The sequence below is a fragment of the Myotis lucifugus genome, unplaced genomic scaffold (genome assembly GCF_000147115.1).
Source record: "Myotis lucifugus unplaced genomic scaffold, Myoluc2.0 scaffold_6, whole genome shotgun sequence".
Taxonomy (NCBI): domain Eukaryota; kingdom Metazoa; phylum Chordata; class Mammalia; order Chiroptera; family Vespertilionidae; genus Myotis; species Myotis lucifugus.
Window position 1 is genome coordinate 12821197 of NW_005871054.1, and position 25325 is coordinate 12846521.

Here is a 25325-nt window from a genome sequence, read left to right on the forward strand (position 1 = left end):
GGGGTATATCTGACTGACAGCCATCAGTCAGACATCCTTAGTGCTGCCACGGAGGCAGGAGGGGCTTCTGGCTCTCCCAGAGGAGGAGCACACTGACCACCAGGAGGCAGCTCCTGAATTGAGCGTCTGCCCCCTGGTGGTCAGTGCACGTCATAGCAACCAGTTGTTCCGCTGTTTGGTCAATTTGCATATTAGCCTATATAGGATTCTTTTATTTTAAATATATTTTTATTGATTTAAGAGAGGAAGGAAAGAGGGAGAAAGAGATAGAAATATCAACGATGAGAGAGAATCATTGATTGGCTGCCTCCTGCATGTCCCCTACTGGGGATTGAGCCTGCAACCCGGGCATGTGCCCTTGACCAGAATAGAACCCAGGACCCTACAGTCCACAGGCCGACACTCTATCTACTGAGCCAAACCAACTAGGGCTCAATTTTATTTTATATTGGTTTCAGGTATACCGTTTAGTGGTTAGACAACCATACACTTTATATAGTGTTCCCCTTGATTATCACATACCCAATCAGAACTCTCTGCAGAGCCATAGGTTTCTAAAAAGTCAACTGGGGGGGCGGGGAGGGATGGGGACGGGAAGGTGATGAGAGGCAGAATAGACTTATTGGCTCTTAGACCAGACATTTACGTCCTGAGCTCATTAATAAGCTGGGCTGTAGCATTTTAAGTGAGGAGGAAATAATCTTCAATTTATGAGTCAGTAGTTCTTGATTCACACATAGGGCTGAGCAGACATAGATGAGCTTACAATCTGGTTGCAGATATAAGACATACACATATGGGACATAATACACAGCAGTACCTAAGTTCCTGTAGATTATATACATAAATATAAGAGTACTGGGACTTCCGAGGCCAAAATGATGCTGAGTGGGGTGGTCACAGATATGAAAATCAGAGTTGACCTTCATAGAAAACACATTTAGGGAGATGGCAGGTAAACTAGTCCTTTCTACCAAAGGTGTGGCCCAAGGATCAGTGGCATCACCACCACCTGAGAGCTTGGTAGAAATGCAGAATCTTGGGTCTCATCTCAGAGATCCTGAACCAGAATCTGCACTTAAACAAGACCCCCTCCCCTGGTGATTCTCACACACTAAAGACTTAAAGATTTTTGGAGACTAAGTCATATGTCACCTTAACATAAAATAATACTCTAAAACATTTTTTAATTTCACTGTTTAGTTAAAACTTTGATTTTGATTTGGTTTTAAGAAGATAGTACGAAATACTCTATGCCTCTGACATTCCTCTCTGTGAGAACCTATGGAGATTCCTAACAGTTCAAGGCTGTGCTCTGGAAGGAAAGCCCTTTTCCAACTCTGCGTGTATTTATGCAATGGGCATCATTCTTCAAGAAACAAGGTCTTGAAAAATCCTAAAGGTTCGTTTTTGAATCACTAAAGTAAGTTTACCTTATGTTCAAATGATTTTGGTACATTCTAATTCTTTGAAACTGTTCATCAACATATGGTTTATGTTGGAAACATGATCAAGTCTCCTCAGATCACTCCCTACCTCCCCACACTGTCCTTCCATCCATATTCTAGGTAAATAGAAGTTGGAATGTGGCATCCATGATAACGCTGATGGAGAAAGTTACATACTTAGGCAGCAACCTATAAATAAGACTTGATTTAATATCTCAATAAGAAGTGAGGGTGGCCCTATGTCTACTTGTGGTCCCATTTCTCTCACCCACTCACTGAAGTTGAGGCCATTCAGAAAGGCAGCACGGTATAAAGAAAAGAACACTAGGAAACTAAGTGAGGAAACATGGGCTCAGGTCAGACACACAGTAGCTGCGTGTCTTCACTTCTGCGAGTCTCAGCTCCCCATCTATCAACCTGGGAGTTGCAAGTAGATAATTGCTAAGGTTCCTTCCTGGCCTCGCATTACATGAGCCTAGTTAACTAGGAGTTAGAGCATGGGCAGTTAGTTAGTCATTAAACCCAGATTATATACTCCCAAATAGAAATGGCCCAACTAGTCTTACTTACATAAAAGTTGAGAAGGCTGGTTTCCATAGCAATTCACCTTCATGAAGTCATTTATAAATTCAATTCCGCAAAGTGACAATATTACGTACTGGCACCTGCAAAACTCCCTGTTTCCTTTGCTTCCATTCTTGCTCCCAGCCCCGGTGCCAGGAGTTGTCCTAATCTGGAGAAGCAGTCAGGGCTCGGTCTTTGAGAACAGAAGGTGCTGACGGTGGGAGTAAACGCAGGCCTCCTTTCAGTTTACTTCTTCTGCAGCCGCCCTTCACAAACTTCAGCAAATATTTTGTGATGTTGCAAGGTGTTATGAGAAGTGAAAAGCAAGCTGTGATTCAACTGGTCTGGAGACTTTGCAAACAAAAAGGAGTGATCGGTTTTGCGGCAAACTATTATTTCTGCCAGAGCCCACAGGCTGCGATACTGACAGAAATATTTATGCAAGACATTGCCATCCTACATATTGGATTTTCCAACTAAGACCAACTTCAAATTAATTGGCCCAGCAGGTCCTAACTGATGAACTTCAGACCCCTGAGAGCTGTGTACCTCAAGGGATCTGCAACCCATGTGCATGTTCTGACTATAGACTGGATGAAAAATGTGCTCATTCATATGGCTTAGTTCTCAAACATGCATACATGTTGTGATGAATAAAAGAAAACAACTTACAATGTTAGTGAATGTATCTTAACTTTTTGTTATGTGTTTTCTTAATTAGCTGATACTAAAAGTAGAGTTACCATGATGCTTGAGTTTAAGAAAAACATTTGTTTGATGTCCAAAGGCAGTGTTCACACTTGTCATCATTTGACTTCATCCTCCTCTCAGGGATACGGACACCTTCCATCAGGAGAGAACTTTTTCCCCAGTTATTGGCCCCACTTTCATGGCATATATTGGATAGTATATCACCAGTTGGTTTCTAGAAACTTAGAACTAGTTAGGAAGACATGAGTGGCTAGTTCTGAGCACTGCTCCTCTATGGGAAATGTCATCCTAGAATATAAACTACAAGCAAGGAGTGGATATATCCCTCAGTCCACAAATGTACATAAACACAACCTGAATTTTATTTCAAGCTTCCATTTCTTTGCATTGTCAGAACCTTGATCTCAGTGAACTTGGTTTCAGCCTCTCCTTTCCCTAAGATTGTGTCTAGTTTCTGGGAGGGGCTAATGCGGTGCCAAGATATGCAGTAGGGGGAGGGGAGGAGGTGGAGTGAGGAACGGGTCTTCAAGGGCACCCTTCCACACAGGTATTTATTGACCCGTCCTTCACCCTGTTTGTCCGACTCCTTCAGCAAATGGAGCACCCTTCATTTCTCCAGCGTCCTCTGGGGCACAAGGAGACATGCTTCCGTGTCTCACTGGGGCAGGGAAAGCTTTGCAAGCCTTTTAAGGCCAGTGGTGACCTACCGTGTACCCATTTCTTCTCTGAGGTCTTGTAATCTTCCTGGGGTTCTCCTGAGGCTGCGGAAACATGTCTTCTCTATTCCTAGGCCCCACCAAAACGTCTTGGATTGTGCCACCTTCCCAGGGTGAGCCACAGGACCTAGCGACATCTCTGCCCTTGGTATTTTCCCAGAAATTTACTTCATTCCCCAGTAGGGAACTCTTTCTACTCTAATTATCTTTTCTTCCAAACCTTTTGTCTATGCTGTTGATTTTTTCCCTTCCTCCTCCCTCTCTCCCACCTCTTCCTTCTTCTTTCTCCTAAGGGCAGCTTCTAAAACAAAAAGCCAGGAAGATACTCTATTCCTCTGTCTCTTGCTATCATATCCTTCCTCTGAGATAAGAAGCACAAAATAGGCTAGCTAGTGCCTGGATGAGGTGAAGGAAGGAGGAGGGGTAAACATGGGAAAGGAATCGGGTTGATATTATCCTGCCACATAAACAAATTAATATAGATTTCATGACTGCAAAAGAGGAAGTCAGTCCCAAATGAAATGAGATACTGAGCAAAAATTGAACTTTTATAGAATCATTAAAATAAGACCCCCAGGACTGGTACAGTTTTCCAACACGCTCTCAACATTTCCTGCGTGTAGCCTCTGGAGCTAAGTGACTTTCATACACAACACTGAAATAGAGGTATCTTTGCTAAGGATTGGGTGAGCGACGAAGGCTCCTTCCGTGTTATACAGAGGCTCTTCGGCAAGTCAGACTGGGGTGTGGGGAGAGGGAAGGTGGGATAAGAAGAGGAGGCAGCTGTACACTGCCAGGCACCACCTTGAGGCCCTCCTCTCACGCAGGTCCTCTGCAACTTCCCTGTCCTTGGGGCTGTTCTAAAGGCAGTTGCCTCTACATCCAAAGTTCCTGCCCCTCCTCCTCCCAAGATCTAAAGTCCCTTCATTCATTCACTTACTCTTTCATTCAAAATAATTGAATTTCCATGTGGGGCCATATACTGGGGAACTGGTCTTGATGAACTTTTAGAGTCTGTTGAACAAAAAAAAGGCATGAAGGCATGGGCCCTAGGCAGTTTGGTTCAGTGGATAGAACACCAGCCTCGCAGACTGAAGGGTAGTGGGTTCACTTCCTAGTCTTGGGCACGCACTTCGGTTGCAGGCTGGTTCCCCGGCCCCAGCCCCAATCAGGGCCCGTGAGGGAGGCAGCCAATCAATGTGTCTCTCACATCCATGTTTCTCTGTCTCTCTCCCTCTCTTCTCTCTCTAAAAATCAATGGAAAAATATCCTCGGATGAGGATTAACAACAACAAAAAGGCATGATCTCTGGACTTAAGGATCTTATAGTTCAGTTGGAGGAGGGAGGAGCCCATGCAAAGACAGGTGAAGGAATGATCTCAATGACGGGGAAAATGCAGGTTTCCCTGGGACAGAGGCAGAACACCTCACTAAGCCTTGAGGTGTCAGAAAAGGCTGCCTGGGTAGGGCAAGAAGGAACAGATGGCACTGAGATAAGAAACACCAGGACTACCATGGTGTTGGCTCTGAGCAGCCAGACAGGCTGGATACCTCTTAAGAGGGAGAGGGAGCAGGGAGCAGCTGATCTGGCTCTAAACCAACCTCAAATTTCTAGTAGCAGTGATGTCTATACATTTCAAATTTGGTAATTATGAGCACACACTTTTCTCAAAAAGCTAAATGCTGCATGTCCAGGCAAAAAGTTTCTACTTCCATGTTTCTAAACTTGTGCTATTTGAATCGGGAGTCTAGGGGAGGAACACACAATGCAAAAGCCACAATGTCTCCCCCCCTTGCTTCTTGAAGTGACATATAACTTAAAAGATTCTGTATTTCAGGCAAAGAAGAGTTTGTTGGCAAAACTACACAGGACACACCAGAGTGCTCAATTAGAGCTTTTGCAAGCAATGCATTTTTATTATTAAACTCTTGGCTAAGGCTCCAAATGGGCTGCCTTAGCTGAGTACGCTCACCTGAGTATGGTATGAGCTCCTTGAAAATAAAAGTTGTTGCAAATGATCAACAAAAAAACCCCAAATTAACATTTATTTTATTTAAAAATAGTGTGAGAAGTTAGGAGGCTCTTTGGCTCACTAAATCATGAAGTAGGATTATATTTCTCCTGCTGTGAAGAGTGAAAATTAATGTCCTGTTTGGGGTACCTCAACCACATCGCCGAAAGGCCAACTCCATGTCATGGAAACAAATCAGAGGTGTATTTGGAGAAAGATCCCAACATTCCATATCCCAGAAGATATTAATTACATTATATTACTCCTGAGTGAACGTAGCAAGAAGGTATAATCCTTGGGTAAATATCCAGAACAAACTAAAGGCATTTGGGTTACACTGTAAACAATAATCTAGATCAAATTACTTAATAGTTTAGTTATCAATGTAGAATAATATATGCTTTAGCCTGTGCCAGAAAGATAATCTTTAGAGATGTCTGCGTGACTCCTTGCCCTAAATTGAGTCCGTTAAGTGATTAAGGAATTAAGAAACAATAAAAATAGCCTGGGAAAACATTGTACTACTACTGTGCAGCCACTAACCTTCCGTATCAATCCAAGGTTTTTCCAAAAATGCTGACCATTTCTAGAACTATTTAGAACATGGGTTAGCAAACCTTTCCTGAAAGGTCCAGGTAGTAAATATTTCAGGCTTTGCAACTCTGCCATTATACACAAAAGCAACCGTAGATGATCTGTTAATAACCTAACCTTTCCACCTTCCCCCAGCCCATGGCTTTGTCTTCCATGTGTATGGTGTCCTTTAAAATACGGCTTCAGACCTTGGGGGATTGGCAGATATTCCTAAGGCAAGCACTGACTTTGGTGTTAGTTTACCCTTTGAAATTGCACTTTCCCTGTTTCTGGCTTCTGAGGATGATCATTACTTTCCTGCCAGTTTAATTATATACATACTGGAGGCCCAGTGCACGAATTCGTGCACGGTTGGGGTTCCTCGGGCTGGCCTGCAATAGGGGCCAATTGGGGCTGTCTCACCCAGTCCCAGTCAGGACCAATTGGGGCTGGCCAGCCATGGGAGGTTGGCTGTGGAAGCGCACTGACCACCAGGGGGCAGCTCCTGCACACTGCCCCCTGGTGGTCAGTGCATGTCATAGCTACCAGCTGGTCGTCTGGTTGTCTGGTTGTAATGGTCACTTAGGCTTTTATATATATAGATTTAAAAATAACATACATATATAAATTGTGTATACTTACATGCATATGTATGTATGTATGTAAATAAATATTTTCCTGGATTATTTTTGTTGTATGGTTAAGTTTCTCTGTTGGCTAGCTTATTCACTGTTGTTGGAAACTTAAGTCCATCTATTTGAGCTTTTCTTTTTTTTATTGTTGCCACCTATTACAGATGTCCCCTATTTCCCCCTTTTATTTAATCTTTTTTTAAAATGTATTTTTATTGATTTCAGAGAGGAAGGGAGAGGTAGAAACATCAATGATGAGAGAGAATCATTGATCGGCTGCCTCCTGCATGCCCCCCCCCCGCCCCCCACTGGGGATCGAGTCTGCAACCCAGGCATGTGTCCTTGACCTGAATTGAACCCTGGACCCTTCAGTCCGCAGGCCGACTGAACCAAACCAGCGAGGGCATATTTGATCTTTAAGTTGCTGAACTGTAAATCTTTTAGCAAGATGGAAAACCAAGAACACCATTGCCATCTGGTGGAGAAATATACTATTACCACATCTAAGTGAGACCTACTTGGACTCACCTTCTTCTCATTCCCCCCAAATTGTCAATAAATCCTGTCAAATCATCTTTTCATCAGGTCTTCCTAATTCTCCTTTCATTTCCATTTTCCTAGTACTACCTTAGTCTTGTTCCTAGATTTTTTTTTCTAGAATTGTTGCTTTTGAACCAGCCTCTTCCTTTAGTCACTATTCTTTCATTGTATTTTCCGTGTTCTTATTGTCACATCTTTCTTTTACAATTTTACATTAATTTGATGGGTTGCTTATCAATTTCTTGCTTATAAGCAAAACTTTTAGAACCAATAACAGCAATCTGACTAGGGATAAGAACAAAGTAGAGGTCCAATAAAAGTTAGATGAATTGAAAGAAGTATTTAGTGCCATTTGTTCATTTGCCAAATTTATCTGGGAGGCAGCATATGTACAGAAGTTTCCACATTTTTTTTCTGTAATAGCATACTAATGAATGACATTCGCATGTGGGCTTACCTAGATTTTTTTAAACTTAAAATTATATTTGATTACAAAATAAAGACCAATATGAAAAATGAGTAATTATATTGATGATGTTGGGAGCTACGGTTCTTACTGTGGAAGATACAAATGTGGAAGGCGGAAAGGCAAGGAAGAACCCTGTGGGGGTGGATTGGAATTGGAGATAGCAATAAAACTCGTAATTTTTAATATATAAGTTTTCTTGCTCTTTCTAGAGTCAATGACATTCCAGCAGGCCCAGATCTTAGGTTTTAAACACCATTCTCCAGAAGAAAAGGGAATTTTGGAGAAATGGCTGATTCTAGGGCTGAGTGGGAAAAGAAAAAATAAAACAGTAAGATAAACTTGGAACATTTATGCTGGAAAATAAGGAATTTCTCAAAAAATGGTCAGAACATGCCAAAAAGACCCAAAAGCCAACTTGAAAGGTCTCCCACTGGCCAAAGCTGGGACAATTTGACATCAAAACAAATGAGAGTAACAGACTGAATAAAACAGGAATTCATGAGTTCATGCTAACATAAGTGATAAAAAGAAAAAAACTTTTCCATACAATAGAATGCCAACTAATAAGTGTACAAGGAATGATATTATTGGAAAACCACCATTTGGAAACAATTGGCGTAACAATTAACTCAGCCAAGAAACATTACTGGATGCTAAATAAGGGTGTAAAAGTTTGCTGAGAAATAGAATATTTACAGTTTCAAAGTATCTCCCCACAAAATGCTTAATTCAATAGAAAAGAAAAAGAAACTTTATAATAGAGAAATCTAAAACGAGTGAAATTACACCTTGAAATGGGACAATTGACACCATGATGATGCACTGAAAAGGACACATCATTTCTAGGACATTCCTGCCCAAAATGCAACCTAATCATTTAAGAAACATAAAAAAAAAAACACTAAGATTAAGGGACATTCTAAAATAACTGACCTATATTTTAATGAGCTTGACATTTTTGGAAGACAGACTGGAGAACTGTTCTAGGAGGGTAGAGACATGGCTGCTAAATGTAATGTATTATCTTGGATTGGATCCTGGCCCAGCTTTGTTAAAAAAAAAAAAAAAAAAAGGCCATTAGTGGAACAACTAGTGAAATATGGAAAATATTATTGCATTAATGTTAATTTTCTGGTTTTTATAACTGTGCTATGGTTATGTTTGAAAATATCCTTGTTCTTAGGAAATACACAAGTATTTGAGGTAAAGAGGCATCCATCTGTAGCTAACATGCAAATAGCCAGGGGGAAAACGCATTTATTCTACACCAATAAAGGGAAAACTCTTCCTTATAGAATGACAACTAATTAATACACAAAAAAATGATGTAGTTAGAAAATTACAATTTTGTAAACATCACAGTAAAAATGTTTTTCAGATAAGAATCATCAAAGGGTGCTAATCTAGGTGGGGCAGGTTTGATGAGAAATAGAATATCAACATGGTCTCAAAAATTTCTCCTCACAAATTAACCACTAATTGCAAAGGAAAAACAATACTTACACAGTGACTAGCCACATCTGTCCTAAGTGATCAGAGTGAACATTACCAATAAGGCACAAAGGGATGTTCTGTGAGACTGGATGTGACATCACTCATAGTATTTCAACCCACACTGCATAACTTGAATTTAAACATAAAGAAATATTGGGAAAGGCCAAAGTGAAGGATGTTCTATGCTTTAACGGTCCTATATTCTTCAAATACATTAATACTACAAAAGACAAAAAGAGGCTAAAGAGTCATAATAAAGTAACATATGATCCTGAACTAGAAGCTATAATAAACAAACAAACAATTGAACAACAAATGAAACTGGAAGAGGGACTGTAGACAAGGGTACTGTTATCAATGCTAAGTTCCTGAATTTCATAACTGTACTTAGTATGCTTGTTCTTATGAAGTACAGATATAGTATTGAAGGGTGAAGTGTATGATGTCTGCAATATACTCTCAAATGGGCCAAGGAAAAAATATATAACAAAAGATAGAGAGAAAATGATAAAGCAAATATGAGAAACATTTTAAAAAGTCAAAGTGCAGAACAATGTATATATTTCTTCTATTTAAAATCCTTAAAACAAAAACACATATGTATATGTAGATATATATATTTCTAGGATACTAAAATTATCAGTACTCCCCAGCTAAGGAAACTTGGAGCTAAAAATATTAGGTGGTTGGCATGAGGCTATAAAGAGTTAAGTCTCTCTTTTCTCAACCTTCAGTTCCACTCCGAGGGGGGGGGGGGGGGGGACCAGTATTAATAGCTTCCAGATGTTTTCTATGTATATACCCAAACTTCTGCATATATAGAATGTAGAATTCTTATATCATTTTGATGGCTACATGTTCTATTGATATTTAATATGAGTTGTGGAAGTCTCGGTTAGTACCTGAGAAATGTACTTTTCCCAAAGTTGGCTGACCCAACTTTTGTTTGTTTGTTAATCCTCACCTGAGGATATATTTTTTCCATTGATTTTTAGAGAGAGTGGGAGGGGGAGAGACGGAAAGAGATGTGAGAAAGACACATCGATTGGTTGCCTCCCACTCAAGCCCCAACTGAGCCAGGACTGGGACCAAGGCGGAATTAAGCCTGCAACTGAGATAGTGCCCTTGATTGGAATCAAACCCTTGATCCTTCAATCTTCAGGGCTGATGCTCTATCCACTGAACCAAACCGGTTAGGGTGGCCAACCCAACTTTTAATGTATCTGGGCCACTCTCTAACTGGGTTCCTTTTGTTGATTTTAACTAAAAGTCCCAAATTGATTAAAGCATGAGAAGATACTTCCTGCCTTCACAGCTATTGCTATTTATTATATTTTACATTATCCTTGTGATTTTTCTAGATATTAATAACAACATATCCCAGAAACACTATTTTAAAACTTAAAACTTTATTTTGCATAATAATTTAAAAATAAAAATGCAATATCTATACTATGTATATCATGTTATCTATTCTACACATTTTATAGTGATAAGTATTTACACATACTATACTTTGCAATAGGGAATACTTTTTTGGTCTCCCCTAGCAGGCTGCAGATTTCCAAAGCAGAAGTCCTAAACCTCTGAAAGTAGCATTAAAAAAAATCTTTCTTTGAAGATATATATATATATTGGGAATCAAAATGTTTGCTTTGTTTTATTTATTTTTTTTTGGGGAGGGGGGGGAGGAGGTTAAAGAAGTTTCATTTTTGCTTTAAAAACTTTCCCAAAGAGTAGTGATTCATTTATATTATATATCATCATAATGAACACTGTTCTTCTGGCTTTCATAATAGTGTAAATTCCAGGTTATGTGTGTAACATGTATTTTCTGAAATCCAGTGTATTCATTTGGATATATATGGAGTACCCCTTATGTTCTTATTCTCATATGAAAGGTACTAGCACTATGACTTCAAGAACAAACTTTTTAAAATCATAAATAGAACTTGTGTTTGATTTGGGTCTTGGCTAATTTCCAAGGAACCATTCAGCAATTGTGGTCTCAGATAATTAAATACCTTATGAAGCTGTAATTAATTAAGGGACTGCTGATTCTAAGAACTAGGCAACCAACAAGGGAATGAGGGGGAAATTACAAATCTGAATGCCAAGTTCTGAGAAAATATCAATAATCCCCTTTTCACTTTCACAATATATGTAAGTATAAGGTAGAAGAAGAGGATAATAAGAATTATATGAATATTGTTAAATAAAAAGTGCTACAGAACTGGGACAATATTTTGTTGTTGTTAAATTTGCCTCTTATTCTAGTTCAGTAAGATGCTGGTAAGGCAGATTAGTTCCATTGTTGCTATTCAGAACTTCTAGAGAGCAAAAGAATGAATCAACTTCCCTGGTTTAAACTTAATAGTCTTAAAACATGTTATTTTATAACTTGAGCATTTATGATATGCCTTGAAAATTTAAAGCAGAAAGCAAAATCATACAGAAAGACAGGATCTTCATCAATACATCTAGACAGACGTTTGCTTGTAGTTTTTGGTATCCAACACCTTTTTCCCACACATTGCACAGATGCCTAAACAAAAGAAAACATGTGAACGTCAAATCACAATACCAACTAATAATATCAACAAATATCTAAAACAATGGTTTGGTTAATTTAAGTCAATCCTGAAGTTAAAACCATAATTTTATAGCATCAGAAAACAGAAAAAGGCAATATATATTTTTAATGATGAACAAGTTCTATTTTGCCTTAGAAATAAGAAGGATATAGAATTTATAAAGGCAACTCCTTTTTCTGTATTATCCAAATCAATACCAAATAAAATAAGTTTGATATGAATAGAAAGTATTAAACTTACCCTTTTTGTACGCACAGCCCTGGCAGTAATTAGAACCCGGTTGGTGCACAGAACTTTTGCAAATTCTGCAAGTGGAGAACTTATTCTTCCCATATGGATCGAATCTAGAGATTTTTTTAAAGAAAGAAGAATGTATAATCCCATAGAAACACTCTTAAATAACCTCATTTGAACAACAAATGGGATTAATCCATGCTCTCAATTCCCTCTGTCTACCAGCTCTGGCTACTCTATAAAATGCCTGCACACTTCTACCCCTTCCATGCAAGCTGTATGCTTACTTAATCCCAAACCAGTTTATAGCCACTATATTTGTTGATCTATTTGTCTGATATATATATATATATATATATATAAATATTATGGAGCCCTGACCTGTGTGGCTCAGTGGTTATAGTGTCGGCCTGTACACCGAAGGGTCACAGGTTTGATTTCTGGTCAAGGGCACACACCTTGGTTGCGAGTTCCCTCCCCCATTCTGAGGGGTGAGCTCTAGAAGGGAGCAATAAGCACAAACCTCTTCCAGTGGGAGTGGGCTTGGCTTATCTGATGTAGGGATTGCTACAACAGGAAGTCAGAGAGGTGGGAGGGGCCAGATCAGAGAGGACCTTGTAAGAACATGGTAGGGGGCTTGGATTTTATTCAACATAAAAGAAAACCAATGAAGGTTTTCAGCAAAGAAGTTACATGCCTTTTAAAGGACTATTCTGGTTACTCTAAGACTTTACAGGGAAATAGAGAGGAAGCAAAGAGATAGAGAATTAAGGTATCCAAGTAAGAAATAATGGTGGTTTGGGACATGGGAATAACAGTGAGATGCACAAAAGCAGGTGGGTTCAGGTTATATGATGGGTATGGGAAGTGAGGAAAAGGAGGGAACCAGTGAGGAATTCTAGCTTTTAGGTTTGCACAATTGGATTGGACAAAGTGCAATGATGAGAAAACTATGATTAGAAAACTGAAAGAAAAAGAGGTTACCTGTTAGACATCCAATTGGATAAATCAAGTAGACAGGTGGATGTATGTTTGGAGCTCAGAGAAGTCAGAACTAGAGATATACATTTGGGAGTCCTTAACAGATAGTTTGAACTTAAAGCTACTAGGCTAAAGTCAATGAGAAATTATAAATTTATATATATAACAAAAAAAGTCTAAGATTGAGTCCAGGGGCACTTGACTGATAAGAAACAGCCAGTGAGTTGGGAGGAAAGAAGAGTATGGTGTTCCAGGGCCAAAAGAAAAAAGGGTTCCAAAATAAAGACTTGTTAAAAGATTAAGTAAGGTAAAAATAAAGAAGTAGACATCAGTTTAAAGGTCATGTGTGATCTTGACAAGAGCCGTTTCAGGGATGTGGTTGGGATAAAAGCTTGACTAGAATGGCTGAAGGAAACTGGAACTTAAAGGCACTGAGAAAGTATCTAGATAAGGTTTTTGAAAACTTCTGCTGTAAAGGGAAGTAGGAAATGGGGTGGCAGCTGGAAGAGTTCATGGGATTTTTAAGACTGCATATAATAAAGCATGGTGTCAAGAATTGTTTTTAAGGTGGGGGACATTTTTATCTCCATTCTCAGGTGAAAAGTAAAGTTCCGAAAAGTTAAGCAACTAGCTTCACTTGTGTAAGGTCACAGAGCTAGACAGTGACAGAGTCTAGATTCAAATTGTGGTCTGACTCCAGAACTTGTGGTCTTTCCACATTTCTCTGTTACCTGTGATTTGCAAGATAATTAAAAACTAGAAAACATAAAAGTCATGTTTTCAGATGAAACTAAAAAATTACCATAGCACTAATATCTTCAGATATTGATATAGTGAGGAAGAACAGGGAGAAACCAGCACGTTCTAACAGAAAGTTTGGTTTTGCATGCTAGGAACTACCTGTTTTATCACAACAGAATGATGCACACCAAATTCACTTCAGTAAGCTTGACATTAAAAAGTGGCAATTTTATATATTACTAGTGGCCCTGTGCACGAATCCGTGCGCCAGTAGCTCGCTGCTGCCCTCCTGTAGCTCCCTCCTCCCTCCCTCCCCTCCTCACAGCTTGCTGCCCTGCCCCCTCCTGTAGCTCTCCACCGCCCGCTTGTATCTCGCTGCCCCACCCTCCTGCTGATCCCTGATCTGGTCATTACACAGTGGGTCGTTACGCGTCAAGGCATAACGACCATTTGCATATTACATCTTTATTATATAGAATTGTTCTATAGATGCTCTTATGCCTACCTTGCTTTTTTTGAGGTCAAAGCTTTATTTTCATTCAGTTTTCTTCCACCACTTTCTATGTCAAAACATACATGTATTTCAGTGAGTTATTTCTACACATATCACATATAATACATACATATACCATTAAACCAGTGGTTCTCAACCTGTGGGTCGCGACCCCTTTGGGGGTCGAATGACCCTTTCACAGGTGTCACCTAAGACCATCGGAAAACATATATTTTCGATGGTCTTAGGAACCGAGACACTGCTCCTCTATCCATCTCCAGGCGGGTCCGCCCACATGCAGATACGCCCACATACGAGTACCCAGCGTATTAAAGGGTCGCGGCATTAGGAAGGTTGAGAACCACTGCATTAAACAATTAAAAAGTTCCCTTTCTGACCCACTACCAGTAGACTAGTTTATATCAAAGTTTTCAAAAATCCTCATTTACTAGCCAGGTTCTTAAGACATTACTTAATAGAAAACAATTATTTATTAGGAAAACAATAAAAATTTAGATAAAACACAATCATTTTATTTCTCAGACTCAAAGCAGAACTTTAATTAGGAAGGTGATATTGGCTAGTCTTGTAATAAATTATCTTATACCAAAAAAATGAGTAAGAAGGTGAAAACATTTAAATGATTTGTAAGAATACAAAAAATCAGGTAAGAAGATGGGGATTAGATACCAACTGTAATTAAGCTGAATCAAATCAATTACTATGATAAACTTATTGCTTGAAAGTCATTTAATAATTTTACTGTCTCCTGCCAACCAAATTAGGAACCCCAAAATGTAACTGAGAGAGCTATATAAGATATTAAATTGTTGGGGGATCCATATACAATTTAATGTTTAATAAATGAAATACTTTGTACACATAACATTTCATTTTACAAATAATCTAAAAGCTAAAACATTATTTACAGAAAGTATGGGATCCAACTTCTGTGTTCTAAAAGGAAAAATACCTGTGGTATTCCTTGCACCATCTTTCCATGTATCTGGAGTGATAACAGTACCAAGTTTCTTTTCACCTGTTATAACAAGATAGTAAAAGTAAAGGGAATTAGTATTTACTATCTAAGAAATACATTATATTGTCCAAAGTTCACAATGGTCTCAACAGACATATTATATTAGGATCGTGTTAATGCTGGGGTCAGGGCCAGTGAACTGAGATTTAAGCTATTAACTATGAGCAATATATAACAGACTCTTAGTAAAATCTATAGTATAATCCTATATAATAAAAGGTTAATATGCAAACTGACCGAATGGTGGGACCAACTGGTTGCTATGACGCGCACTGACCACCAGGGGGCAGATGCTCAATGCAGGAGCTGCCCCCTGGTGGTCAGTGCGCTCCCACAGGGGGAGCACCATTCAGCCAGAAGCCAGGCTCCCAGCTGAGGACCCCCTCCCCAAGTGCACGAATCTCGTGTACCGGTCTCTAGTAGGCTTATAATAGGCTTTCTCTGTACACTTTAAACAAACTAGGTAAACAAATCTGATAAATCTGTTCATTCCATAAATATTTACTAAACATCTATAAGCCATTTATACCAAGTATAGACCATTATACAAAATACAGAGATAAAATCCCTGATGAGTTAGGTAACGTTCTAAATTTCAAGGAGCTTTCTGATTTCTCTAACAGTAGTCCTTAACTTGGATTTTACCAGTGGACATAGGAGATAACGTGAATTAGATGAAACTGTACACAAATCTTTTGTATATTCTCTGTATTTATAGAATCTGGTAAGAGTCTATAGCTTTCATCAGATTTTCAAAGGGTTCAGAGAAACAACAACAACAACAAAAGTTAACCATTCAATTAAAATATAAGCTAAAAAAAAGTATAATAATTGTGAGCTAAAACAATTTGAGAGTAACATACTAGGAGAAATACCATGGAGAAAGAAACAACCTGGCTAGGGAAATCCAGGAAAGCTCTGTGAGAAAGGTAATAGAGAGGGTATGTGGCAATGGGGGTATATAAACAAAATGGATTATGTTAATTAGCCATAAGAGGACCTGAAACCCTGTCAGATATGTCTAGCTTGGGGAAAAAGAGACTTGGGCATATGACAGTTATTTTTAAACATACAGACAGTTTGTGAGGTCAAAAATAAGAAATCTTCTAGGTTGGCATTAGAATCACTGGGTGGCAACTATAGGGAGGAAAGACTCTTTTAAGAGCCAGTGAAGTCTACACAGACTGCTTTGAAAGTGGTGAGAATCCCTGCCACCTTGCCTCAATACTGTAGGTATTCTTGAAAAAAAGTGCCAAAGCCATTGGGTGGGATACTGACTTCCGGTTGTCAGATAAAATACAGGATGCCATTAACTTTAAATTTCAGATACACAACGAATACTTATTTTTGGAAAGGATGTCCTATAAGTAAGTGCTTTGGGACAAAGAACTCCTCACAGTAGTTTAAGGAGCAACAAACAGAACTAAGTCATAAATATTGCATGGAATATACTTATACTCAAAATTAGTCGTTGTTTGCCTGAAATTCAAATTTAATTGGGCATCGGTATTTTTATTTGCTTAAATCTGGCAAATGTTGAAGTGACTTTTTTTTTGTATTTGTTGAATATTTTAATAACAGTGAGAAAATTTAATAAGTTTTTATTTTTAAATCCTTACTTTACTGTGACATTTGGTTGCATTTTTGTAAAAACAACATAAGACTACTTTTATTTTCAAGACCTAGCCTTACTGTTGGTATACCAGTAAGACTTTATAACCCCTTTGGTAGAAGAGTTTCTAAATTTCTTAGGCTCAGATGCAATCCTAATAATATTATCTGAAAACGATGGCTCATCTGAGACTTCAGATCAGAGGCTGCAAGGTCTGTGGAAGGCATACCTACTGGAAACTGGCCACTCTTTCCATAAGAATAAGCTCTTAGTAATAATTTTTGCAATACTCAACCTTCTCCCTGAATAATTCACTGAATAGCCTAGAGAAAAACCTATAACCAAAGCTAGGCAAATGAGACACGCTTCTCCAGAATATTTGAATATTTGAAATGGAAGATATAGGGACCAGGACAGGTTGGTAGGTGGGCTCTGTTAATGGCAGTGCTCTAGGGAGTAGATTCATGAGGACCCTAGAATTGTCTTAATTTCAGATATGTCATTCCTTCTTGGTTTCTGTGAAATGCCCCAGTATCCAAATATCCTTTTTAGTTGAAGAGCTATAATTAGATTCTGTTAATTGAAACCCAAAGAACCTTAACCAACAGAATATTATAGAAAATGTATTGGGTAAGTAGGATATCTGGGATTGCATGTAGAATATTGCTTAATGTCTGAAAGACCTTAAGAGTTTGGAAAAATCAACTAAAATGGCAACCAGGGAGACTCTCACCACCCTCACTGACACCACGTTTTCCTTGACACAGCAAAATCAGTGAGGAGAAGCAGCTTTGCCCAAATGCCAAACTGTATCACTGTTTTTCTGAGGACCACCAAACTTTCTCTTCCAGTCAAGTGCCAGGTGCCCAGTACCTTTCATGGTTGTTGGTTATTGTCTAAAGGGGAAACACCCTCACTGTTGAATTTTGCTTCCAGACCACAACTGATTCCTGTTAGATTCCAGTTCGTATACCTCAAATCTAAATCCATCATGCATCATTGCCCTACCTCTAGTTGACAAGGCAATATAAAAAGTAAGACGTCTCATTTCTCTGAACTCACATATTGCATTCACCACAATTAAAATGGATATGTTTTCACTAAATTGTCTAAAGTAGCAGGTACAATGAATATTGTCAGAAATGTTTTTAATTTTTAAAGTGGTGTGATTATTTACTACTAGTAATATCAAAACTATGTCCAGGACTATCTGAACTACAGATAGTTGTACACATAATTTAAAGCACAGAAAGTGATTCTACAAAATAATTTGATAAGATACTTGAGAAGATTATTTACACATTTCATGATTACCTCTGATGCAAAATTTTGAAAAATGCATTAAAATTAATGCACTGTAGAATCACCACCTGTAAAATTAACTGTGCTAACGTGTATTCAAGTCATTGCTCCCTTCTTCCTTACTTTTTTATTTTTATTGTTTGAAGTATTACCTATGTCTCCTCCCCCCCCCCCATTGACCCCCTCCCCTCCCTCTTCCCCCCAGGACAAGCCCCCTCCACCCCAGTGTCCGTGTCCATTGGTTATGCTAATATGCATGCATACAAGTCCTTTGGTTGATCTCTTACCCACCCCCCTCCCCTGCCTTCTCTCTAAGGTTGGACTGTCTGTTCAGTGTTAGTCTCTGGATCTATTTTTGTTCAGGAGTTTATGTTGTTCATTATATCCCACATATGAGTGAGATCTGAAGTAAATTCATTCCAGCCTTGAGGGTCTGTGGGGTGAGGGAGCCGGACAAGAAGCTGTATGGGATGATATTCTGGGTTGAGAGGAAGCAACGCAAATAGACAAAGAGATACAAAAACTGAGACCATCCGGAATGCAAAACATATAGGACAATATGATCGTTGGGGTGGGGCAGGAATAATCAAAGGTCAGGGCAGGAGGACCGAGACTAGCCAGAGATCAATGGCGGAACCAAAAGAAAAGGGGCAAAGTTCCCGGGGAACTCCAGTTAGGTTCTCCTACCCTCCTTCTTCCGCAAGAGCGACCCCTTAACTCACATTTTTCGCACACCATCCTTCCGCGACTGTTCCCTTAGTCGCAGTAGCCGGAGCAGCTTGAAAACAACAATACACGCCAGGGAAGGATACCCCTTCCGGGTTACCACAACCCACTTCCGGGCTCTCCGCCCTCCGCCGGCCTTTCCGACACCTGGAAAGCCAAGGGAGGAATAAACTTAAGAGGGAAGGCGGGACTGCTTCCTTTGCCCGCCCCTCCACTTCCGCGATTGGCTGTGCGGCCTAGGGTTTCCGCCCCCTTGGCCTGCGCCTGCGCGAAGAGTCGCACCTGATGGTGGGAGGTGGTAGCTGCCCCTTCCCTTCGGCGGGCGGGAGAGTTAGGTAAGCCCAGCCGAATGGTCCGGCACGCGGGCCTCCGGGGGGTGCAAGCAACCCTGCCAACTGCCCAGATGCCCGCGAGCCTCTGTGCCCCTGGCCCGTCCGCGCCTCCCTTCCCGTGTGACCCAGAGGCTGCTCTGACGTGCTGTGGCTGCCTCCGTCTCCCCTGGTCTCCACACCTGTGCTTTTTGATTATGCCCCTCAGCTCGGCCCCGCTGCCCGCACTCCAGCCGGCCGAGGTTTGGTTTGAGTCCTAAGCGACCCAGTTCATGGTGGGGCCAGGCGGTTCCCGCGAAGTCTCCGGGAGCCGCTCTCAGAACGACCTTCTCTCCCCCCACAATGTCTGCGGACCCGGGCCAGGTGTGACCGCGGACGCCAGGGCTGTAGCCTCCCTAGGGGCGCCTGATGGGTGTCCTAGGGGCGCCTGATGGATGTCCTAGGGGCGCCTGATGGATGTCCTAGGGGCGCCTGATGGATGTCCTACGCACGCTCTCAAGGCCTCGCACAGGGCTGGTCTCTCAAGAGGGGCTAACACTTGACCCTCTCTCCTTTGTTTGGCCTCGTTCATTCATTCATTCTTTCGTTCATCATTGATTCAGGAAGCATTTGAGTTGAGGTATTGCTCCCTGTGTTACATCCAAATCTGCTCATGCCAGTTGGGATTCTGAGAGTGGCCCAGAAGGAAGTGTGCGAGGGGATGCCTGTTGAGACTGTATTGCTGATCTGCTTCCGCCCCTGAGAATTGGACCTCTGAGACATTTTTCCTTTCTCCCTTCTTGTCATTCATACGCTTCTCGGTCCGATTCCCGGTGTGTGTCTTTATTTGAAATGGCTTAGCACGTGGAAGCTTGGGATCTTACGCGTGTCCTCTAACCTGTTTTAGCCTATTTCCTTATCAGTAAGATATTTACCTTTGAGAATTATAGTGCGAATTAATGGAGAGTTGTTGGGGTAAGTCATGGGCTTGCCCTTTTGTGCTAGTGGGCGCCCCTTCTTCTGTGTGTGTATAAAATATACTGGAGTAACCAGAGTTACATAGGGACTATTTAAATTAATAAGGTCCTTATTTAACAATTGTGCTATGTATAAGCTCTCTGCTAGGTAATTTATAAAGGTGTGTGTGTTGTGTGTGTGTGTGTGTGTGATATAGAAAGAGTAAATTATTTTCCTCCTCCATTTGTGTTCTACTTTTTATTGGAATTTAACACCTGTAACAAACATTGTCATTTTGGTATTTCTGGAGCGCTAGGATCCCTTAGTTTAGCATAATGTTTTTTGAACTCTTGATTACAGTAGTCACCGTTTGAGTATTCAAGTGTGCACTTGGTATCACTGGGCTTTTGTTAGAAGATGTGAACTACAGTGATATTAGACAAGGATCCACAATGGTAAAAAATGCCAACAGTTTAGCCAAAGTGTATTCATGGAGTTTCTAGAATGCATAGGTTATATTTCCAACAGGGGCAGATTATTACTCCATGCAGTTTGTTCTCACCTCTGATTTTGGCAAAAAAAAAAAAAGGGAAAGGAATCACTTAATTGGTCCTAGTACATGACCCTTTTGCAGAAACCAGTCACACATATTTAAGAAATTAGAAAATTTGTCCTTAGCTATGAGAGCTGTTTACTATATTAGTCTTCATGTGCATACACGCATATGCATCTTCCTATATTCTGAAACTAATACTTAGAAAATTGACTTTGGCTCATAATTATTCTTAGGTGTTGGAACATTTAAAACAATGGAAAAAGTCATTATTGCATATGATCTTCTTAATTTGTTTTTTATTAGACAGCCACTCAAGGAAACACCATGAAAAATGCTGATATCAAGAGACTACTGTATACCCATCTTTTATGCATATTCTCAATTATCCTAAGCATCTTCATTCCATCATTCTTCTTGGAGAACTTCTCAATATTGGAAACTCACTTGATGTGGTTGTGCATCTGTTCTGTTTTTGTAACTGCCGTCAATCTAGTATTATATTTAGTGGTGAAACCAAATGCATCCAGTAAAAGAAGTTCATTATCATACAAGGTAAGGCTCATTTCTTGATAACTGATTTTTAGATAGAGGTAGTGGTTGTTGTTTTTTTATGGAAAAATAAAGCATTATTCCAGTACTCACTTGAGTTATTTACAGTGACTAAAGAGAATGTTAGTTGCTAGAAGGCTGCCCACAGCACTCGATAGAGCCTTGTTGGGCATTAATTGTGTCTTCATGAATAATATAGCAAATATTTCATAATAATAAGGGCTGTTTGTATTGTATTCTAGCAGTCTGTTATTGGTAAATAGTTCATAGATACTGGTTAACAGCATAGCTCAATACATATCATAGAAACAGAAATGCTTTTTGACTATAGTGCTAGTTGGGTGGGTAGAATATTGGCGGGGGGAGCTCTATTGAGGGCTGTGTACCTGACTGTGAATAAGATGTGATCTGACTTCAGGATACCCAAATCCAAAGAACATTTCAACTGTTCACACATGGGGAATAAGTTATGTTTGTAAATAAAATGGAAACATGTACTGTCCTTTAGGCATTCTCTTACGTCTTTAAATTACTCTTTTTTTTTTTTTTAAGGAACCAGATTTTTGAAAGGTGGTTCTACTTTCTATGTCTGTTTCGTCTTTCATGTAATTTTGTCCTATATGGAGCACCATTAATAGAGTAAGTCTGAAATTTCTACCTTAAGCCAATTATATTTTAAAACACTTTTTTGCTAAACAAAGGGCTAATTCTGTTGATGATTAGAGAGAGACTGTGGTGTGTTTTATTATTGGATCAAGGAAGGATACTGACATCATTGCCCTTCCTTAGCAGGAATAACTAAATTCATCAACTGCTCTTATTACCTAGCCTTCTATTACACAATTGCATGTGGGGGGTGGAAGGTAGATGAGAAACTATACTATACCAATAAGTGTGTGACCCAATAGTGATAGGGATAACTTAGGTAGTATTAGCATGACAGTTCTTAGTAAATGTGATTCTGAAATGCTTGAAAAAAGTTTGTTTTCTTAAGAAAAGCCAATAGATTCCAGTATTTAAATACTTAATAAGTTAATGCTTATAGTTTAAAGGTAAAATTTAACTCAATACTTTTTCAAAACTGACCAATTTTAAATTAGTGAAAATTCATGAATATCTCTTACATTAGAATTTGGGAAACTTTAGCAGTGATTAATGATCATGGTGAAAGGAGTGATTTATGTATATACACAAATACATAGCTATAATACATAGTTATATAAATTTATACATAGCTTGTTATATATACATATTAAATTAACAGATAATTCTTTTCTAGAGAAGGGAGGACAAGACCTTTGTAATGGCAAATGGATATTTCTATCTAATCCATTTTAGAGTAGAATGAATGTCTAGAGCAATGGTGTGCAAATTGTGGTTCTAAACCAGCATCAGCATTTTACTTAAATGCAAATTCTCAGGCCTCAGTCAGTCAGAAATTCTAGAGGTGTGGTCCTCCAATCTCTAAGTTTATCCAGCTTTTTAAGTGGCTCTGATTTAAGCTAAAGTTGAACCACTAGTTGCAGAGAAAGTTCCAGAGACTATTGAGGAAGAAAGTTAATTATCTGGAAATGAGGTTTCTTGCTTTGGCCAGAATGGATCCTAGGGTTTTTAATACTTCTGAACTCTACAATTAAAGTCAGATATTTGGGAGATTATTTTTTATAGCTTACATTTTTTATAGTCATCATTTTGGTAGGACTCATGTTACCTTTCAAAGGAAAGTGCAAGAAAATATTATTATATTAAATCTATTTAAGTAACAAAGATTATGTATGTGTACATATGTGCTCCTTTAATACTTTTTAAAAAATTAATGAAGTTTCTTTTTCCTAGGCTGGTGTTGGAAACATTTTTATTTGCAGTGATCTTGTCTACTTTTACTACAGTACCTTGTTTGTGTTTGTTAGGACCAAACCTCAAAGCATGGCTAAGGGTTTTCAGTAGAAACGGGTAAGTTTTAATTTTATATTTTAGTGATTTGAAAAATATTTTAAATTAATGTATTTTTCTATTCATGGCGGCTAGCTGATTATTTCATGAGTGTTTCTCAGCTCTGTATCGTTCTCGGAAATGCATTAAGGGCCCACTGCAGTTGGGGACTGGAGAGAGAGAAGGAGTTGTAAGCACTTAAGGGAGATCCAAGCTGGCAGAACTACAGGCCCCTCCCTCTGCTTTAGCAAGATCAGCTCTGCATTTTTCCATATGGTAGAATTCCACTTAGCCTTTCGTTTGAAAAGGGGTTTCTGCTACCAGAGGTAATCTTTGAAAACCACTCCTCAGGGATAATTTGTCACTGTGATAAAAATTCGACAGATAAAATTGCTTCCTTATGTATTGTAATGTAGAATTGGAGTCCACAATCTAAAAATGTTTAGTGTCATAACTGCCATTTCTTGTTTAGCCTCTTTTGTGATATGACACCTGAGTGCAGGTTTTACAGGATTTTACTTCCTCAGCAGCCATATATATTTTCAGCATAGCTAAATTAAAATTTTAGCTTCTTGAACGGCATTGAGATGATTTGTATCAAAAATGGTTGGGGGGAAAAAAAGAAATGGTTGAGTCATAATTAATAAAACTAGAAAGTTCCTTGGTGTCCATAATTTTGTCCTGTTTATCACCCAGTGGCAAAAACTCTTGAGCTCTTATTTCTCTGTGCCATGTGGAGCTTTTTTTTTTTTGTACATGTGTGTGGATTCTGAAGTGTCAGCCATGATTCTCTCCCTGTCCCTTGTTCACGGGACAAGAGTGAAATGAGCAAACAGTGTGAGGCTAGAATTGTGTAAATCAGACAGTAAGTATTGTAGGAACTGAGGGGTGGGAGACCACTGAAGAATGAGTTGGAGGAGGGATAATCTATGAAGGACTTGGATCAGGAGTATGAGATTTGAGGAGACTGGGAAAAGGGGAAAACACCTCATGCTAAGGCAATGAATGAAACCATAGAAACTGAAATGAACATGGTATTTTTGTGGGATTTGAGAGGGAACAGCCCACCTGGAGCAGAGGATGCCTGATGGGTATCGAGGCTCCATAAATTACTGACTTTTTGTTTTTGAAATGAATACTGTTTGTTCCCCCTTCCGAACCATCTAGTGTTCATAACACCTCTAGAAAAAAAAGTGTAACTATTGAAAACTTTCCCCCTTTTGTTACCACAATATCCCAAAAGGCATTGATTTCTTTTAGCATTTTAGTTTGAAAAATTTAAACAGTGGAAACCGGTTAAACCTTATTGGTTTTGTTTGGTGATTTATCCAGCTTTGAATTTTGTTTCTGATAATAGTGTATTTGGGGGAGACATCTGATTCCTGCTATAATATGACATATGCAGTCCTAAAAATCTCTGCACTATGCAAACTTGGGCAATAAAAAACTCATAAGGAAAGGTGGGAACTTAATAAAAATGGTAGGACAGTTTTAGACATGTTAGACATGTTAAGAAATGCCTAATTATTGTAATAAATGTGGCCCTTTTCCTTGGGAAAAACCCTGAAATTTGCTTTTGCAAGTAGGTGTGGGAATGGTTACCTCTTGTAAGTCATTATAACTTTGACCCAGCAATTCCACTTCTAGGATATTATCATAGACTAGTGGTCCGGTGCACGAAATTCGTGTACAGGGGAGGGAGATGGGGAGGGTCCCTCAGCCCAGCCTGCACCCTCTCCAATCTGGGACCCCTCGAAGGATGTCCTACTGCTGGTTTACAGGAATCGGGCCTAAACCGGCAGTTGGACATCCCTCTCACAATCCGGGACTGCTGGCTCCTAACTGCTCACCTGCCTGCCTGCCTGATTGCCCCTAACCACTCTGCCTGCTGGCCTGCTCATCCCCAACTGCCCCCTGCTGCTGGCCTGCTCTTCCCTAAATGCCCCCCCCCCCGCCGGGAGGACTGATAATTAAAACCCAATTGGCGCCAGATTGTACAGGGTTTGCCCCCAAAAGCCCCCTGTCAGAGCCCCTAAGTCCCCCCACGGTGGTCCCGGTGGTGTCCTGTATAGTCTCAAAAGCCCTCCCCGGGTAGCCGATAATCCTCTTTTTGCATTCCCTAAGATGTGCTGTTTGGTGTTC

The 25325-nt window shown here is 39.6% G+C and overlaps 2 protein-coding genes across 2 annotated transcripts in view; one reads left to right on the plus strand and one right to left on the minus strand.

The window, feature by feature from the left end:
• Positions 1 to 25325, plus strand: part of PIGF (phosphatidylinositol glycan anchor biosynthesis class F) — a 60301-nt gene that overhangs the window by 14659 nt on the left and 20317 nt on the right. The window contains exons 2-4 of the mRNA XM_014447582.2: positions 21006 to 21259; positions 21822 to 21890; positions 23088 to 23204. Coding sequence (XP_014303068.2) covers positions 21006 to 21259; positions 21822 to 21890; positions 23088 to 23204 — 440 coding nt within the window. The remainder of the gene's footprint in view (positions 1 to 21005; positions 21260 to 21821; positions 21891 to 23087; positions 23205 to 25325) is intronic.
• Positions 10550 to 19028, minus strand: CRIPT (CXXC repeat containing interactor of PDZ3 domain). Its single transcript, XM_014447578.2, has 5 exons — positions 18878 to 19028; positions 15176 to 15241; positions 14215 to 14269; positions 11994 to 12097; positions 10550 to 11704 (listed from the first exon to the last, which is right to left on the minus strand). The coding sequence occupies exons 1-5, from the start codon at positions 18891 to 18893 to the stop codon at positions 11640 to 11642; spliced, it is 306 nt and encodes a 101-aa protein (XP_014303064.1). The 5' UTR covers positions 18894 to 19028; the 3' UTR covers positions 10550 to 11639.